Source organism: Ctenocephalides felis, unplaced genomic scaffold (genome assembly GCF_003426905.1).
Source record: "Ctenocephalides felis isolate EL2017-DRISC unplaced genomic scaffold, ASM342690v1 CF-g0.4_SCAFFOLD_00845, whole genome shotgun sequence".
Lineage (NCBI taxonomy): Eukaryota > Metazoa > Arthropoda > Insecta > Siphonaptera > Pulicidae > Ctenocephalides > Ctenocephalides felis.
The window spans coordinates 21,835,483-21,857,353 of record NW_020536999.1 but is presented as its reverse complement, the minus strand read 5'-3'; the positions used below and the strand labels follow the sequence as shown (position 1 = coordinate 21,857,353).

At 27.4% G+C, this 21,871-nt stretch overlaps 1 protein-coding gene across 1 annotated transcript in view; it reads right to left on the bottom strand.

Annotated features, from left to right (window-relative positions):
• Positions 1-5,568: 5,568 nt before the first annotated feature.
• Positions 5,569-21,871, bottom strand: part of LOC113380484 (trypsin-7-like) — a 40,318-nt gene continuing 24,015 nt past the window's right edge. The window contains exon 7 of the mRNA XM_026619711.1: positions 5,569-5,654. Coding sequence (XP_026475496.1) covers positions 5,569-5,654 — 86 coding nt within the window. The remainder of the gene's footprint in view (positions 5,655-21,871) is intronic.

Sequence of the window (21,871 nt, the reverse complement as noted above, 5' to 3'; positions counted from 1 at the left end):
GATAACCTTGATGATAATCGGAGGGATATTCCTTGATATCATCACTCAAAGTAGCATCAATTGTATCAGAACTTGCTAACTTTCCTCTGACATTTAGATATTATATACATACGTATTTCCACTTGTCGCATAACTTTTTATTCCTAATTCACCAACTATATTCGATGTGATACATTTTCCACGAATTAATTAGCTGATATCAGACACCGAAGCGTGAATTTCGCTCGACGCTGTGTCGTAATTAAATAGTATGCAAACGATAAACAAAACTGAGGCTTGTTCTCGTATAAATTATGGAAATATATTATAATTAATAATTATGTGTATATATATCTGGATAACAAACAATAAACTCGCCTTGTTTGTTGTATAAATTAATTGCGCACGGAACATGAGAGGCTGAATAGAAAAAATATACTTTTGTTTATCTTGTTTTTTGTTTTGATTATCAATTTTTATGAAAAAATCAGTACAAGAGTAATATTGAATTTAATGCACAATAAACTTATAGGAGATATTTAGGAAATGGTCAGGCTTTGTATTACATGTTACATTGCACATACATAGCATACACATGCAAATTCATCAACCATCAATATCAAAATATTTTAAAAATATTAATTTGGTTCTAGATTACACAGAGTATCCCAGAACTCAATGCCAAGCCAAAACGCGATGATAATATTGACCGTAACTCTCCTGAAATTTTTCATTATGTCAATTTTGTCATTTTTAGATTTTTATTTTTTAAACAATTTTTTTATAATGAAAACATCAAGTATTTTGCTATTTTAAAATCCTAATTAAATGCGCCATCTTTTGGTGAATCTTGCTAGCATATTTTTGTACATTTTTCTTTAGTAGAGCTGGTCAACGTCGACCAACTTTAAAAATTCTTAAAAATTAGGGACATCTGTATCATTATTTTTTCACTGTGGTTACCGAAAAATGGTTACCACATCACTAACGCTCTAGGTTGAACCTAAAAGCACATAATTTCCAAATAACGTAATTTTTTTTTTTCTAATTTTTTAGTTTGACGTTGAGTTCTGGGAAAACTTTTTATAAATATTTTTGCAATTTATCGACAAAATATCAGATGTTATGAGCGAAAAAATGTTCTTTGTCGCTGTAAGTAATTACCTTGAAATGTTTAATAATTTCATTAATATTAAATAAGTTTCTAAATTTAAATTAATTTAAAAATTTAAATATTATTAAACAGGAATCCAAACTTATGAGTTCTATAAGCAATTTGACTTAATTGTACGTCGGTTTTATAGATGGCAACCCAAATAGTTGTTTCAAAAAGGTGTGATAAGTTTATATATTAGATTAATTTGAAATCATGAATTAAATTAAAATTATGAATTAAATTAAACTTACGACAAACATAATTTTTCATCATTTTACACCTAAGGAATAACCGAATTTTATCTAGTTCAATATAACACATCTTGCAATTACATCTTTTATGAGAAGGCCCCACCTCTAAATAAATTCATTGAACTAGAATTTGTATTTACAATCTAATCAAGGCATATAATGTTTCTTCAACAAAACATTCAAATTTTGACCAGTAAAATATTGTACTGAATCGATATTTCAACTTATGGGCCGATTCTGCCGCATAACATACCAATGTTATGGCAAGGCCATGCTATAAAAAACTTTCCATACTAAATATTGACATAAGCCATATGATTGATGTGCAGTCAGGCGTATGTCTCAGATTGTATATAGAAAACATAACCTTGAAACCGGGCAAACGTCAAAAAATGATCATAGATAACAGAGCCTTTCTGACACAGCTTCATAACATACGAGTGACATTGCAGTTTATGTGCAAAACGCCTGAATACACAGCAAATACATGACATTTTAGCAGTATTCAGTATGATTCAGTAGCATAATGTATAGAAGTTAGAGCTTAACATGGCCTTGCCATAACATTTTTCTGTTATGCGGCAGAATCGGTCCCCTTACGATCTGCAATTTATCATATTTTAACATCATAATTTTGGCTCTCATTTCATTTCATTCGGTAATCATAAAATTAGTTTCTCCAACATTAGAACATGCTCAACGATTCATATCATCATCTCCTGAGTCGTTATTATTTATGTCCAAAGTTGACGCATCGCTCGTCATGTTATGATAATTCAGGCGTAGGGGTCGCCTTGCTCGCGGTTCGTCAACGCCTGTGCCTCGCGCAAAACCAGGCACGTGCGCAATCGGCGCCAGGTAAGAGGAACAAGAGGCGGTGGATATATATATATATATATATATATATATATATATATATATATTATATAACCTGAACGATTATTTTTGTTTGAAAATTAGGCAACATAATTATGTAGCGTAGGAACCATAAATAAAACAAGAATGGTATGTTTACGAATTATACAATAATATAACTAGTTATGTATGGCATCGTGCTTTAAGACAAATTTTTGAAACTTTGAAATATTTTCAAATATATTATTATAAATACAGTAACTATTATTGTTACTAGGGAATGCAATACCGGTATACCGGTATACCGAATTACCGGTAAACCGCCCGATTTTTCGGCGGTATTTTTACCGGTATTTACCCTAAAAATACCGATATTTTCGGTATTTTTACATAAGCGCTATTTGATACATAATACACTGAAGTTTAAATTTCTCGGAACAAATTTATATTTAAATTCCATAATCGCATAAACAGCTATATCTTCAAGTGATTCTATAAGATAAATGTCAAATATTATCTCAACTCATCAATGAACTGAATATTTATTGCTTTTACTAAGGGCTTCACATCGTGTTACAATAAATAGAATAAGTAGATTGGATAATGATGTTTGTTTCATCTTATGTAAAAATGTAACGGTTTTTCAAGTAATATTTGCGCCAAAATATTTTATATCATACAGATTACCCCTACGTAATCTTTATTTTTCTCTAATTTTATACATAATAATTATGATAATTACTAAATATTTTTGCTTCTTATTATAATTATAAAATATTATTTTTCGAAAACGTTTCGAAGTTTGAAAATACTATGGAAGCATCACATTGTTTTAAATAACAATACTCAACAATTATAGTAACTTATTATTCATCTCAACAAAGCATCCAACTTAAATTAGTGTAGAAAAATGATTTTTTCAAAATATTGGAGATTATGCTAATTTAACACATCGGATACAGATAATACAGTTTATTATAATGATGTAATATGATCTTTTATGAGTTTTTGGTCTTTTTTACTCTTAAGTTTGTTTTTGGTTAAAAGTACTCTATATACTCGATAGTGATAATGGATTAACTAAATTAGATATACTTTTGTTAAATTATTATTTAAAAAATAAACTTATTGTTTTATTTTATTATTTTTATTGTTTAGTTGAATATAGTTGTAGTTGTATGTACATTTTTTTATATTTGTACTAGTAACTTTCAATTTTGTTTACGTTTGTTTAAGATAATAAAAATACCGGTAATTTACCAGTATTCCGGTTTTAAAATGAAAAATTACCAAAATACCGGTATTGAAATTTTCCATCGAAATTGCATTTCCTAATTATTACGATGATGTTCATAGAAATTTACATGAAAAGTAAATAAATAAAACTTAGTAATTCCCTTCGAAGGGGAGTTAGAATGAAGAATGTAGTCTCATAATTATAAGAATTATATAAACTGAATTGTTAAAGATGGGGGTTGATTAGACCCTTTCGGAATAGCTTATTGTGTTTGATTCAATAGCTATTCCGAGGATTTTGTAAAATTGAGTATATATAGGAAACAATTGATGTTATCTGCTTAGAAGACGGCCCAGTCGGATGTAGGAACTGGATTCTGAGGAAGAAATTGACTCCAGAGGCATAATAAGAAAAACTTGCTGCGATTAATAATGAATATATTAACATGAATAACAGATAACACTCGGAAAATACAACAAACTCATACGGAAAAATAAGTGAACAACGTACATGAACAAAAAAGCGTGTGCATAAACGCTAATGATTACCGCTTATATACAAATCTTCCAATTTTGGAATTGCCAGAGATTAGTGTTGTCCGAATCCGACAAAGCAGCTTGCTCGCGCTAACAGAATTGCAAAGTTAAAATTAATAATTCCACATATTTAGCTAGAATTAAAATTGATATTGAATTATTTTCGATATCAAAAAAAATTGCTAATTAAAATTTTCACACATTTATCTCCGTATTTTTGAAACTGCGGGACTTGTCTTTGTCAAAAACTAATCACCCCTTTGCCTGAATTGAATGTTATGTGAATCATTCCAATCGAATGCCTGTTTCTCGTAAAAAACAAGTTTCCATTTTCTTTTCCTAATAACTAAGCATCACTAATCCCCATTAGAAAGAATCCATTGCTTTTTCAATTATTGAAATCGGTTGAGCGGTAGTCCCAAAACGTCGACAAAAAATTGTATCCACACACAAACACCCGTCAATGTTTTCTGAGATATACCAAAATGTTCAGAAACCCTGAGATATGCAAAAATTTTCTTTTTCGATTTTTGGACCATTACTATAACTTGCCCTACAGGAATTTAATAAAGAATAGTTTTAGATCATCTCAAATGGGGCGCAAGAAGCAGTTTATGGATCCATAATCTTAAATTTGGAATTGACGTTTTATTATTTATTAGAAGAATCTAATAATCACGTGTAACTTCTCTAGTTTGATTTGTTTTAAATATATAAATGATTCTATCTTAGTACTTCATAACATCAACATATTATTCATTCCATGTTTTGGACCAGAATTAGAAAAATTTCTAAATGACCTAAATTAGAATACATAAAGTTGTGATATTACAACTCCGAGAATGTTCTACCAATATATTTGTCCAAGACACTTGTTATGTATGTAGTATATTCAAGACATGTGTTAGAATTACCTATAGTTAATGGCAAAAAGATGTTACATTAGTTTTTTGAAATAAAAAAAATATTGTCTGAATATCCATCAGCCCTATGTTTACATTTATTTTCGTGTGTTTTGGGAATATCCTACGCTCGGTCCTAATTGAATGAATTTACTAAATATATTCGAGTCACGTCAGATCATTACGCATCTAAATCAGGAGATCTTCAGCGACACATTCTATAGGTCATATGAACCATGATAAACCTACATGGACTGACACTTCTAGGGAAACATGCCGGGAATATTTCGGCTAATGATTACACGGCCGAGCAAGTCCATTATGTTACTAGATATGAAGAAAAGCTTGAAAAATACATGCTGATAAATCTTATGTGCTCAAATGTAAAAACAACAACTTTCATGCTACATTAGAAAAAAACATTAAAAATTTCTTTATGGTGTTGCAGAATAGTTGGGCTCTTTTTCACCATCAACAAATAATATTTAGATTTCATTTTTGGACAAGGTCTATTTTTATCACTTTCAAACAAAATATTTTTTTCATGATGTTTTTTTTTTGGTAACAAGAAACTTTTAAAAGAATAGATTAAACTATTCAAGTAATTACTTGTGAACATATTGCTATCTATATTTTCACGTAAAAATATTTGTCACTTACTGCTTGACATCGGGCTGTCCGAAGCGAGTAGCGAACTGGAAACTTGTCGTGGATCGGCCATAGGTCTAAGCACCACATCTAAAAAATAAGAAATAAAATAAATTACAATAATATCAAAAGTATTTTGAAAAAAATTGAAGTGTTTATTATGGAAGAAGTTTTGTGCAACTAATAAATTATACAAATAAAGTTTATTAACCTAAATTTGATTGTAATTTTACTATATTAAACCATATAAAGTATGCAAAATACAAACATTTTTATTATGGGCATTTTATGTCATATTGTACCATACTTATACAACTATACATTTTTAAAATAAATGCAAATATTTTCTAGCAACATATCAAGTTTCATTTATTTTATCAACACAATTTTAAAATAATTGTTGATTTAAATTATCAATAATGGTACAAATTTTATACAATAATAAACGTACACTTAACTGTTGATTTTATTTAAAATGAATGCTCAGGTTTCAATTAAATATTATTAGCACCTATGTAACGTGATATCATATGTTTTATTATATGAAAATTGTACAACTTTGCCAAATAAATTATCACTTTACATCAATTATAATGTTAACCAAATATAAATCTAACATCAAATAATGTTTATCAATTCAATTTATATTTTTTTAAATATTGTAACATTGTCTAATATTTATGAGAATTATATAAACTGAATTGCATAGTTGAAATTATTTGTTTAAAGTATATTAGAACTTTAGTCAAAATTAAAATTAAAATCTGAATTATTTTCGAAGTACAAGAAAAAAAATTTTTTAAAAAAAAATTGAAACAATTTTTTTTTTCAAAAGCAATTATTTTGTTAACAAAAAACAAAGTTCTTTGAATCATTCAAATCGGACGCTTAGTTCTCTCAAAAAACTATCATTTTTTGCACATTTAGCTCTGCATCTCCAAAACCACTGGATCTGCCTTTACCAAAAACGAATCAGCACATTTCTCTGTCAATAGGAATCGATCCGTTCGTCGGACATACAAAATACACACACACACACACATACACATACACATCCATTTTTTCTGAGGTATGCCAAAATGTTCAAAAACCTTCAAAACGTCGAGAAATGCAAAAATTTTCAATTTCGATTTTTGGACGATTACAATAACTTACCCTACGGGATGTTAAAAATATAATAAAAACTAGTGATGTATGCCTTAAGATAAATTGATGAAATTTAAAGAACTTCAATTTTATAATTTTTATGCAAATCAGTACGTAAGTTTTGGTATATATATATATATATATATATATATATATATATATATATTGGAATCTCCTAATTTCGTCTACGAATTAATTGGATCAATACATCATCATTTGACATACACTAAATTATATTCTCGTATAATGTACATAAAAATACCTCATGTTCATAAATAAATAATAATCTGTGCTAAAATAAATACTAGAAGTTATAAATATAGTCTGGAAGAATTTCGAGAATAATTTATTATTAAACATTTTCTAATATAAATATAATATCAATAGTTTTCTTGTCATATATTACATAATATTATGAAGTAAAAAGTTGTTATATTTATTTTCATTATAAAACTAATTTTCAATTTATGAACCAATACAAGTGGAAGTTAATTATATATTTAATCACTTATGGTTATTGTTTATATAAACAGTGGTTAAATAAAAAAAAAACAAACAAACAAAATATTTTATAATAATTGTGCAAAAGAAATCAAAATTAATTTAGCTAATTTCCAATAAATTTATAAACTAATTTAAAAGTAAAAGTGAATAAAATTGATGTTTAATAACTTCAAAATAAGTTCTCAACTGCTTTCAAAACTTTACGTTCTAAGAAACTGACTTTGCATAAAATCAAGCCATAAGTTTGACTTTCAAAAGTTTTTGTATAAACACAATGCTGAATTCTCATACTTTTGATGGAACTACTTGAAGTTTAACATTTGTGTTGGAAATGGTGTAAGATCAAGTAATTATATCTGATTAAATGCAAAAATATGTAAATTATTATCAATAATTTCCAAATAAATCACCAACGACAAAATAACGTAGAATATTATCGTAACTCTTTGAAAATGAAAAATAATAGATTTTTTAAATTTTATTCAGTGGTAATATTATATGTTATGTTAAGAATAATCTAATAATTTTTGGGTTGAAAAAAATATATTATATAGTAGAATATATTAATATGTTCGGTTAACATCGTATTTAATTGGTTGGGGTTCATATATAGTATATATATATATATATATATATATATATATATATATATATATATATACATAATATCAGCTACCAATATATCAATTACTTCATTTCTCTCTCTAATAAAACAATAATGAATAAATCATTCATCACTATCGAGACCTAAACGTGGATCGAATTAACCCACTGTATATTAATTTTAATGCCATTTATCGTTCGAATTATTTACAAGGGCGAATTGACCCTTCGGTTTCGGGGTGGACCTCATAACCCAGCGGCGTACGGCACCCTGGTGAATAAAACGGTTCGACGTTTACGATATACCAAAGGTTCTCAAAAAGAAGAAAAGATGTTTTATTTTTTTGTTAGACAAATGTCTATTAAATAAATGTTAGATAAACAAATTTTAGAATTATAATACATACTTTGGATATTATGCGCATTAGCATACAATGTATGATAATCTGTCTTTATTACATTTCTTCCATCATATATCAATAGACAAAAAAAAATAATTTTATAACACTATTTTAAAATATAATACATATATTTTATTACGTAAATTATTAACTCAATAACCATGATTCTAATAAAATTGAAATGATTTTTTTTGCTTTTATTTCCATTGTGATAAAGAAGGACATGAATGCTATAGCATTCAAATTTTAAAGTCAATTATTTTAAATTTAAATTCACTGATGTTTTAATTTGAATTCACTCTGAATTATTATCTTATATTTTTCCGTAGTTATAAATTAGATTATGCAAGCGTAAAGTAGAAGCGCAATACTTTACGTGGATGCTATAGCATTCATCGTATATAACGATTAATAATGATAACCTGACTAACCTTATGAACAATGTTTAATCATATTTCGGATAACACAACCAATTTAAAAATAAAATCATTTTCAATTTTTATGCCTTTGATGAAGCTTTTACTATCCGCGATTGTGTTAAGCATATTTGTAACTTTGACTTATCAAACTTTATTCTGACTCCGTTTGAATAAATTCTGACTTTTTATTTAGTACTGAATGTAAAAACTCTATACATCAGATTTAGTAAAATTCTTTAAGATATTTTTAGTTAGACTATACACTTGTTAATACTATTAGCAAAAATATGCCTTTAGGAAAAAACAATCGATAATAACCGTAATAATTCCATTCATCTTCTATATTGTAACAAGGTAGATCATTTTATGCAAATTACTCCCAAAAGTTTTGACTATATATTTAAACTTAATATAAAAACGTAACTTATACACGAATGTAAAACTTCTACGAAGACTCCATTTCGGCGCCGACTCCGTCGCGACATTTCACGAACACTTACGAGCAAAAACCAACACGAAATCAAACTTTAATAATGTGACAAATACAAACATAACACAGATGTAAAATACACAAATACACGTAGAGAATACTAATCCCGACAAGAATAATACATGTGAAGACATAGTGAAGACGAGTACACAAGTATAGTCGTAGCATCCACAAAAACAGACATAGGTATATATGCACAGGCGTAGCAAACACAAATACATACATAACATACACAAATACAGGCGCAATTTAAATAAATATACGTGGAGCAGATACAAATACAGACGCAACGGATACAGTCACACGCGTAGCACCACAAATACAGGCGTAGCACAAACAAATGCCGACATGGAACATACAAACGCCGACGTAGATCACGCAATTTCTAGCGTAGATTGCACAAATACAGGCGTAGCACATACAAATACGGATGAAGCAAATACAAATACAGACGTAGCACACACAAATACAGACGTAGCACACACAAATGCCTACGAAAACATACACAAACGTAGCCGAGCGCAACAAGCGGCTCTGCCAGGCGAACGTGCAACAGTAAGTCCGGTTTTGCCGGCGCGCGCGTTACTGGGAAGGAGACAAAGTTTTAGAAAAAAATTATTAAAAAATACGAAATAGTATTAAAAATTCATTTTATTATAAAAAATTAAAATTCTGATAATACATCATATCGGTCGCGTATTATTCAATCAATTCGGTCAATAGAATTCGTAATAAAAAAATAAATTAGATAAAATTATTTATAAAAAGTGATTGACTTGGGGGTAACCTTGTCAAAAAAAATTAGACTTTAAATTTTTCATATTTGAAAATAATAGGTTTTAAATTAAATATGCATCAACACCACGTTGTTACATATATTTTATGCCATAACAAAAATTATTAAATTCTGTTTCAATTTTCCCAAGGACTGCCATTTTGTCATCTACACCAGAGACACTATCTTTGTATAATCGTTTCCAATTTTTCCAAAATATTCACCAAAACCCACCGATGTATCTACTATTTTTGCTCGAGATGACAAACAATAAATACAGTATAGTTCACTAAAAGGAACTGTTATAAACCCTTCGAGAAAATTCATCCGTCATGAGCAATCTATCAGACCGACTGACACTGTGGAAAAGTGTAGTCGGAAAATTGTAAATTGTGAAATAGATGCCAGTACGAGAAGTGATACACTTGGAAGGTCATTACTAAACGCGTAACTTTAGAAGAACATGCTGAGTATAGAAAAAATCTGGAAAATTTTCTAAAAAAATAGTGAAAAATTAGGATTGTGTGCTTTTGTGAACTGTGAAAATTGACAATCATTGTTTTAAATACTGATTTGATATTGTGCAAAAAATTTGAACCATTCGTCATTTTTTGTGATATATTAGAGCAAGATTGGGTAAGTTGTATAAATTCAAGACTTTAGTAACACTCCTAGTGATATGTTGATATGTTTGATTATATGTCCTTGAAATAAAATTCAAATTTTTATAGTAAACTTTTGTGAATTAAAATATACTTTACATATTAGTATGTACAACAAATTTTAAAATTTAAGCTTCTACTGTCAAGTGTTCTAATACCATTTGTAAGTATATTTACCATATTTACCAGAACGATTTTACATATTAGTAAATTTAGTTAATCACATAGTGCAGGGATAAATTAGTAATAAATTCTCCAAACATAAATACTTTGCGAAATCATATTCTAGATTTGTTAATTATTTATGGAATTTTGGAATAAAAACAATTTAAAAATTGATGCAAAAAAATTTGGATAAAATAAAAGTCTGTTATAGATTCTATGAGCGACGCAATTGAGTTATATTGTAAACCAAAACAAATTTTAAACAAATTAAAATAAATGCAATTGGTTAATATTAAATTTTTTATTGCATTAAATAATTTTAAAAACCTTATCTATTGATATTTATATATACATGTACGTATGTGTTTTTTGTAAGTATACATTTAGTATTTATATGTATATATTTCATCCTAGAATATCTAAAAGTTCGGATGAATAAATTCGGTTGAAATTACGTTCGCCTGAGTAAATTTTATTTCATCTCATAATGATTTTCTACGGTTAATACTTATTGAAAATTCTGATTATGATAATATTCCTTCCAATACCCGGAGAATCCAATAATTCAATATTGGAACATCTTATTTAACGTTTACATTAAAGTCGTCGGGAAATTGCTAGATTAGACGAAATTTTATAAAGTAAATTAATTAAAAAACTAGTGGGGTGCATGGCATCGTGCCTTAAGGCAAATTATTGAAACTTTCCGTACCGTAATTAAAAATCTTAATTTTTAAACCCAAAAAAAAATTACACAAATCTCTATAAAATATCTGACAATTTGATGTATATATGTCCAATAAACATTTTTTAATTTAACATGCCGAATGACATTTTTTAAATTATTTTTATTGAAAGTCTATAACCACTGGACTTGTCTTCCCAAAAATTTATACAGTTTTTCATCATGTCAATACAAGTAAAATGTTTTTTGAATTATTAGAATCGGACGCTCCGTTCTATTATAAACAGATTTACCGTTTTAGCACTTTTTGCCCCTTATTTTTGAAACGGCTAGACCTGCCTATGCCAAAAACTAATCAGCACGTCTCCTTATCAATACGAATCAAATGTTTGTTGAATTTTTCAAATCGGTTGATCGGTGTACCCGAAATCGTCGACGAAAATTTGTATCCGCACACACACACACGTACACACACATACACATACACGCACACACATACATAAATTTCTATAGGGTATGCCAAAATGTTCAGAAACCTCTAGAACGTAAAGATAAATAAAAATTTTCATTCTCGATTATTTTGCGATTACTATAACTTACCCTACGGGAAGTTAAATATAAAGAAATCAATTTTTTCAAAAAAGTCAAGTTTTTTCAACAATTTCTAAATTTCTCAAAATCTATTTTTACAACGGTTTGCAAAGTTTTATTTAATAATTTAGTTCTTGGTATAGGATGTTCCAGAAACTTGCCTTAAGGCACCACTAGTTTATTATTTATATGTCAAAACACAGCATTTTGACAGTTTTCACTACCAATTTATATGAAGAAAGGAGCGTAACATACGGTTGCCATATAAATGCTATGTTACGGCCTATTTTATAAAAAAATTGCCCCCTTAGTCAAAAAAAAAAATCAAAGATTTTGAATATTCATCAAATTAACAGATATATAGCTAGACAAACAATAATTTAACAGACAGTGGACAGACTAATATATTTGAATTTAACTTCTGAACTTGGACTAAAAATATTTGAAAACCAGATTCAGAATAAATATTACACATATAATTTTAAGGTATGTGTGCATATGTGTATTTTGTTCTCCTAAAGAGTACATCTCATATATTATATGTATGTTAATATAAATATCTGTCAAGCCCGTGACAGACTTTCATACATTACCGATAATAAAATGTAAGTCGAAGTGTCTGTCTGGAAATATTATGGTAGAAGAAAAACATAAATGCATACGTTATTCGGAATGTAATTTCGTCTGGCATTTGTCTAGTCTAGTCTGGAGGTGTCTGAAAATGATCGTAAATGATCGACGAATTTTCTGAATTGTCTCGTTTAATATTCGAGAAGTTCCAGTTAATATATTTTAGTAAAACACATTTGATAATAGATGGAGAAACAGTTATTTAATACTCTGACTTCAGGATGAGCTACATATCGAACAATTACAGAACACTGCAAAAAAGAGTGCGCGTAAAGTTCAATCGCAATTGATGTAAAACTTATTTGCTACTGTACAAGATGGCATTTAAGTAATAATAAATACTTCATATAACAATTTTGAATAATGTTTATTTGTAATATGGTAACACTCGTGATGCACACGTTTATTATTATCAATCATTATACACATTTATATAATGATAAATTGTAAATTATATATTTATAATAGCAAAAAAAATGTGTAAAATATTTTAAAACAATAATGTGATTACAGTCATACTTCAAATATGACATGATCGGTTTGTCATTGTAATTAGCATTTAGAAATGAACCTTCATTAGAGAAATGAAGTGATTGCTGATTAATAAATTCTTTAATTCACATAGTGGATTATGTTAAACAACGCCTAAACAAATATTGTTTTCGCAACTTCACTCATCATGTAATTGTGTTTGAAGAACTTCATGTAAATAAAATTGACATACATTCATTGACTGTTTGTATTTTTTTTTACTTTTTTGCTAGCGATATAATCTCATTCTTTGAACAGCTGTAATATCTGTCAAAATATTTTCCATTTTGATAACTTCAAAGATTTACAGAAACTACAAATAATATAGAAATAATTTCTAATCAATAAACTTACGTTTAGTTCACGACAGAAAAGTTTAATTTGTTTTATTATTTTCAAGGAACAAATATTAAAAATGTTCTGATTCAGGCATTTTTCATCAAATCAAGATTTGTACTACGATGTAATTATAAAATGTTTATTTTTGTATGCCGATTTCCTTGTTGATATCGGTACGCATACAACCACAGATCTCTATTCACATACACGACGACTAATCACAATCGACCCGTATTGAAATGATTTCATCGAGAGCGAATGACGTACAGTTTGGCCGTAACGCACTTCCGTTGCATTTGTACGGATTTACACCCTAGTCGCGCCTAAAGAAGTTTTACGTCAGAAGTAGTCATTATATTTAATTAAATTTTTTTATCAAAGTTTAACTGTTATTTTACTTGTTCCAAACTGCTGATAAATATTAAAAGTTAAGAAAATTGTTATCTAGTTCAAATTAGTCAAGCAAACTGCTGGAGTTTAGTTGGACGCTTTTGATTAAACTTTTTTAATATAAAGTTATTCATTATAAAATAGTAAAAATTATATATATATATATATATATATATATATTATACATTATATATATATATATGTAAATATATATTATCATACATTATATTAATTAAAATTGCAAAAAAATCTGGTTTCCCTGATACTTATTTCCAAATTAATTATTTGATACATATTTCCAAATTAATTTCCAATCGAACCATAACCTTGACATTGTTTATTAAATCCTACATATTTTACTAAAAATTATTTCTGTTTACGAGTTAAATTTCGATTTTCCCAAACATTTCCACATGCATTTTCAACTTTCGCCCCACGTGAAAAGCGTTGTTAAGGCTTGCTTTGTGTAAACATAACATGATGCCGAACAAAAGGCCGTAAATGAGAGCATAATTAATGATATTGGTTTTGTTACAAAATTACTCTCTTTAGTCTTTAAATGCTTAATTAGGTAGGTACAGGTATGTTCATGCCAACAGAACACATCCTTGTAATTATAATGTCGGCCAATTTGCGGAAGAAACTTGTATAAGGGATGAAGATACTTCATATTCTTGCAAAATTATATATTAAATTATTACTAAATATACATATAAAATGTATACCTATATATATATATATATATATATATATATACAGTTCTAACATATACACTTGTCAATACATACGTAAAAAGTCATTAAGTCACACTAAATTACATAAACATTCCACATCTAATAACAAAATTTCCAGAATGTTTAACAATATAATTCCCGATTTTTAGATAAAGTAAATTTGTTTGATAAACAGAACTTTTGAAGATATTTCAATTTTCCTAACTTTTATTTAATTAGTTTGAAGTCATAATTGATAATTATTATATACTGCATATGTAAGTCACAGTACAATTACACATTACAAAATTATTTGCTGAATTATATAGGAAATATTAAATTTTTTACTTATATGCTTAAAAATTAATATTTCTATTTAATTCTTTTCCATTTTCGAAATTTTAACATTATTTGTTCTTATGAATAATATATTTTACCAAATTTATTTGTTAACTGTATAAAAAATCACAGTGTCAACCATTATACACATTTATATAATGATAAATTATAAATTATATATTTATAATAGCATTAAAAATATGTATAAAATTCAAATACAATAATGTAATTAAAGTCATACTTCAAATATGACATGATTGGTTTGTCTTGTAATTAGCATTTGAAAATGAACATTTATTATAGAAATGAAGTAATTGCTGATTAATGAATAATAAATTCTATAATATTCGTTCACACAGTAAATTATATTAAACAACGCTTAAACAAATATTGTTTTCGCATCATGTAATTGTGTTTGAAGAACTTCATGTAATTAAAATTAACATTGGAAAACAGTTATTCTTTTTTGTTACATATAGAACATTTTTTTAAATTAAATTCACTCATTGAAATGTACATAAAAAACATGTACATAAAAAATCTCATTTTTTACCTCAACAGTACAATATCGTCCACAAAATTGTATGAAAAAATTCTAGACTAAATACGCATCCATTAGAGATTTTTTAACAATGTATATTCATGAATAATATATGTTCTTAAAAGGTTTTAGAAATTTAAAAAATGTATATTCTTATAAATCATTCATTTTTAACAGTCTATATTCAAATATTTTTTGTACTATATCTTATTCAACTTTAACTAAGTTTTCAAAGAGTTTTATTATCTAATAGTAGCTGACTATTCTCTTTTAACTTTAATTAATTTGCAGCAGTTTTACATAAAGTCATTATTTAATTAAATTCTATTTACGTAGATGTAACTTCCACAATATATGTGTACATATTTTCATTAAGTCGTAATTTTAGAAAAAATATTGAAAAAAATTGTATTAAGATATTTATATTTGTTTTTGTAAGAATGTATTCTTAATGTTTTTGTATTATTTCATGGATGCTGGTATGAGAACAACACAATTTTTCATATATTGTGTTATCTATTTTATATTGCAAAATTAAATTTCTATTTATTCCACATTATCATGAGCAATTAAGATATTTTGGGTTAAATTATTAAATATTTGGTATTAGTATTTTTTTTTTGGTTTCTATAATAATATTTTTTGCACAACTTAGTATAACACTTCCCACAACCTAATTGGTTTTCCGATCGTTATATAATAACGTAAAAAAATATATGATCCACGTTTTGTTGACAAAGTTAAAAAATAAATAGAACAAAGTTTGATCAATTAATAAATTGTGACGAACTGGCGGCGTGTGGAACCTTGAATTATATTTAATAGATTTGAATTCAGTCAGTTTATTATTTAATCATTTTATTATTAACCACCCTGTACTTTTAAATACTACCGCCAGACTAGATCCATTTTAATCAACTTTCTGTTTTTTATTTTCAGTGTAAGGTAAATGCATGAATAATTGATATTTATGGGCCGAGTTTTATTATGCGGAGTGCTCTTTACTTCGTAATTCTCGCAAAAGGTGTCCGAACATACATACACACCTGTGAAATAGACATAGACACACACACACATATATATATACATATATATATATATATATATATATATATATATATATATATATATATATATACATACATATATCCACATTTACTTACAAAACTGACCGACTAAAACCTATTTTAAAACGAGTATGGTTGTGGTTGTCGAATTAATTACTGGCGGAATATATGGAAAAGCTTTTGCATGCAAAAGTAAATTATTTCTCTTCAAAATGAAATGGATTTAATGAGGGAGCCTTTGAGTTTTTTTAATTCTGCACATTTTTATACTATCTACACCGGCAGTTACTCATATTTCGTAATTTTAGAATATTTGATATAGTATATATATTTGATTCAGTAAAGTCATATTTGATGTTAAATTCATTATGTATATTATGATAAGGCGAGCCTAAGGTCTGGGGGTAAAAAGGTCCACCACCAGTTTTTCAAAAACAAGTTAGGTTGAGACTTTAACAACAATATTTGAAAGAAGAGGGAAAAAGATATATAACCAGCCATCACCTTGATTTTTACGATAGACAGGTGATGAACGATAATGTTTGAAAATCCATAACAAATGTATTTTCTTTCGTTGTTAGTTTTTGTGGTCGTGAGCACTGTTGTTTAGTTTACGAGACTTTCATATAATTTTTGAGTATACATTATTCATTAATTAAGAGTTTAATTCAACCTCTATAAAAGCCTACACCTAGGTGGATTAAAAAAATCTTCCAGAGGTAATGAAAAATAGTAAATAAAAAAATTAAGTTAAAAAAGCATTTCTGCAAGAGATAATTCATATAAATTGTTATTCCAACTCTGCTGATAAATATTTCTGACAAAATACAAGATCAATGTTACGTACAATGTGATCTCTGTAAAAAATGCATTCATGAAGTTCATATTTTGCATTGGTGGAATAATAAAGCTGTCATTTCGTAAAATCCTTTCAAAATTAAAAATAAGACATTCAACCTGTTTTTCCTTGGTCGTCAACTTTTTTCCCGTCTATAAGGTAAAAAGTACCAGGTGAAAAAATATTTCTAAATAAAAACAGATAAAAAATATTTCTAAATAAAAACAGTTAAAAAAATATTTCTAAATAAAGACAGCTAAAAGAATATTTCTAAATAAAAACAGCTAAAATTTTTTTCTAAAATACTGAATTATCTCGGAGTATTACTGAATATAGTCAAATAGCTGTTTGTTTGGTATATGTTATTTGTTGTGATATAATTGATTTGTTCATCACAATATAATTGCTAAAAGTTAAATTGGACTTTTGTACCCCGTCCTACCCTATATAATGTTCTTATTTGTGACATTAGATACTCAAAAAATGTACTAGATTTTATCTATTCTGATATATAATGAAAAATGATAAAATCACAAACAATCTATTAATATCGCAGTATTATTACAACATTAGGCAATACAATCAATATCTCTATCCCTATATTATGAAAATATATAATTTGTCAGATATATAAAACCGAAATCGAAATGACAGATATATATTATTCCCATTATGATGTCGTTAGTATTCATGAATATCAATTGATTTAAATTTATTACGAATTATTGTACAATAGAGATTAAATGAAATTACAATATCGATTATAAATTTCGAAACATTCTATTGTTGCCAGCATGTAATAAAATTAAATTTTAAACGAGGATAAATAATGTCAGAATCAACTTTTGATTGCACTAGAAGCTTATGCAATTGCAAATTCAAAATAGCAACTATATACGCATATTTTACTTTAAAATACTAATTATAATTATTTTTGTTTTCAGAAAATTGAATAACAACTTTGGAGAAAATGGTTCGACAATCAAATATCAATTATGTGAACTGAGAAATTTTTCTATTAATTTTATAAAAAAAACGATGTTTTATAATTATAAATTAAAAATTTGTATAATAATTTTCTTATAAATTGGATTGACCAGGGTAAATAATTTTGTAAACGTATTAAGTTACTTATATCTAAATTGGTGAATAAATTTTAAAGTTACAGATTTTTATTAACAGAACGATAGTAATAAATTTATTATAAAAGTGCATAATTAACAAAGTGAGTGCAAACATTCCACGTGTGATTCTATTTTTGAGGCAGCGGTGGTAAACATTTTATTCAAAATTATTACCACACTTCGTGAATTTTCCCTTTCCTCTCTCATGCCTATCCCGAGCCCCGGAATGTTTTCCAAACTGAGATCCGGGGGTGGTCAACCCTCAAACCCAGCGGACGCCAACCCTATCGCTCAATACTTCGAAATCGGAAAGATGGTGGCGAGTGCAGGGCCGGAGCTGATATGGCATATACACGACGCTTATAGGAAAAGCGATGGAAAGGTTAGTAAAGAATAGAAATTAAATCTTTTTTTGTTATATTATATATTTGATGTGCAGATATAAATCTTAAATTTAATATAAAAAATGCAAAACATCATATATATTTAAAAATTAGTGGTAAATTTATCATTTCAGTAGCGTTTACTCCCTACACTTACCAAATTAAATTTATTTTAGCAATACAGCAAATCTTAGAGTTCTTTCTAATACGAGTATATTGCTTTTTTGACCACATAACAGAAATCAGTTTTTCTATAATTTGTTCTGATCAACTCAACCCAGTTGTTTTCGAATATCCGCTTCCGAATTTTTAAATTCCTGTTTTTTTATTTAGATTGATTATTTTCATTTTTTACCATCCTAATACTTACTGATCATCAGATCCACTGTTCTCCAATTTATTCTCATTGAACATTCTCCAAGTTGATCCAACGCAATACTAGGTTCCAAATTCTTGCACCATCTCTTCTCATATATCCAATGAAAGTTCCAAATTCTTGCACCATCTCTTCTCATATATCGATTGTATAAATCTTCATTATTTTTGCACTAGTATTCTTTGATTCAAGCAGGAGATCAATTCTGATCCAATTCAGAATTAAGGTTGTCTTGTTTTATCACTAACCTCATTTGTATTATCCTGGTTGGTTAGTTCAGTAGTTTTGCAAACCCCAGCTTCCAAAAAGTTCTAAATTCTTACATTTTTGCTCTTGACACAAGTCATTAATAAACTTGTATTTTTCATTGTTTTAGTTCTTGCTGCCACTCAGTTTTTTATTTGACGAGAAGACATTCTTTCACCAGGTTGATCCAAATTAGCATTAGGCCTGATGTTTAGTCATCACTTTTTTCTCGTTTATAGTTGTTCAGTACCTTTTTCCCTTTGTTCATAGATTAGTGATCTATAAATATAAATAAACGGAGAATTTCGTGCCTCCAAAAAATTCCAAACTCCTGCACCTTCTTCTTTTCTTATTTATCGATCATATACAACTTCATACTTTTTGTACTAGCATTTCTTGATTAAAGTAGGAGAACTATTTGGATCCAATTTAGAAATAAGGTTATCTTGTTTTATCACCTAGTTCATTCGGTATTATACTGGTCCATTAGTTCACTTGCAAATCTCAGCCTCCAAAAAGTTCCTAATTCCTATATTTTCACTCTTGACACAACCTTAAAAACCCTGTATTCTTTGTTGTCCTAGTTCTTACTGTCACTCAGCTTTTGATTCGAAGAGAAGACGTTTTTTCTGAAACCAGGATCTGACTCAGTAATAAAGTAGATGACTGATTACTTTTTTCTACCACTCTTCTCATTTGGAATTTATTAGTGCATTATTTACGGTTTTTGTTTTTAGTTTAGGTTAAGAGTTTTCTTTCCTTGCCTTGCACATCGACAATCAATACTATGACACGTCTTCGTAGTGCTTTTAGTTTTTGAAAATGAATCCAATACAGCACTAGATCTTTTCATTTCCAAATTATCCATGCATCTAAAAGCTCTTCAGGATCTATAGAAAAGCAAGCTTCCTTTTATCCACTATCGAAGATGGCATAAATTCCACCTTCGTTTCCAACAAATTCATATTCACATCACCTTGCTCATTAAATCGTATTTTCTCTCCTGTTTGTATCCTCAGTCGAACAAAGCAAAATAATGTACTGAATTAATCGCAGTGTGATGAACCGTTCATCAAAATGTAGGATCTACTTGTACGACATGGCTCCGGTACTCAAATTTGCATTTATATTACCCAAAAATCACTGTTCATGACGGCATCCAAAAACAGGGTTGAATCAAATGAATTTCCATAATGAAATTGAAATAAAAAAAATCATTTACCACGAGCTAATCCATTTTTGTTTGCCTTTTGGGTGCAAATGCGAGGAAGTAAATTGTTTTGAGGAAATTTACTACATGGAAATTTTCTACGCATGTAGATGAAGGAGTCGATAAAGCAAGTGGTAAAATAAATTTATATGTGAAAAACTACTCAAATATATGACATTAAGAAGGGTAAATCCTACAAATCAATAGTCTAAGTCTAGACTTTCAACTTTGTACAAAGTATAAAAGGAATATTTACAAAAAATATAAATGTTTTTTTATAATTTATATCAATTATTTTGCTATTTTAAGGTATTTTTTAAAAAAACTAAATTGATTGATCTCATAGGATCTATTTGAAACATAATTTTTTTTTACATTATCTAAATTACATTTGTTTTGTTTTGCTTTTCTGGGTTGAACTTTAAAAACCCGGAAAATTATCTGTAAATTTGTGTACTATTTTTTAAATTATCAATTTTAGATTTATTATTAAATTCAAAAATGATTTTAATATAGTAATAAAAACAAAAGTATGATAATCTTTTCACTATACCAAAAATAATTCAATTACTTTTTAGACTAATTCAATTAAGACTTCAATATCAATGAATCTTTCAACAAATATTTTGCATAAAATATATTTTACAACCAAAGAGAAAAATCTACGAATAAGAATATTACAATTTTAGTATGATATAATGATTTATTTTAGGTATATTTTTATTTAACAGAAAAACTATTTTTTTATAGTTAATTACTTAAATTATTTATAGTATTTTTATTATTTGATTTTTTTGGTTTAAAATGTGTCAAAATTTTATTAAATATTTTTGAATGCTAAAACTATAAGATAATGTATATATATATATATATATATATATATATATATAATCAGTATAATTTAATTTAACATACTCAAGCATTGTCTACAATTACTTGAGGAAAATATCCTCAAGCAATTATTTCACCGAAATGTTATGAAGAAAATCGTATACTTCGAAATAAATCAATATATATATATATATATATATATACGAGTATATATATATATATAATATATGAGATTGGTTATAACAATTAATATTCGAGAATACAGCTTTCATTTATACATCAAAAATATATTTCTTTAGCACCAATCA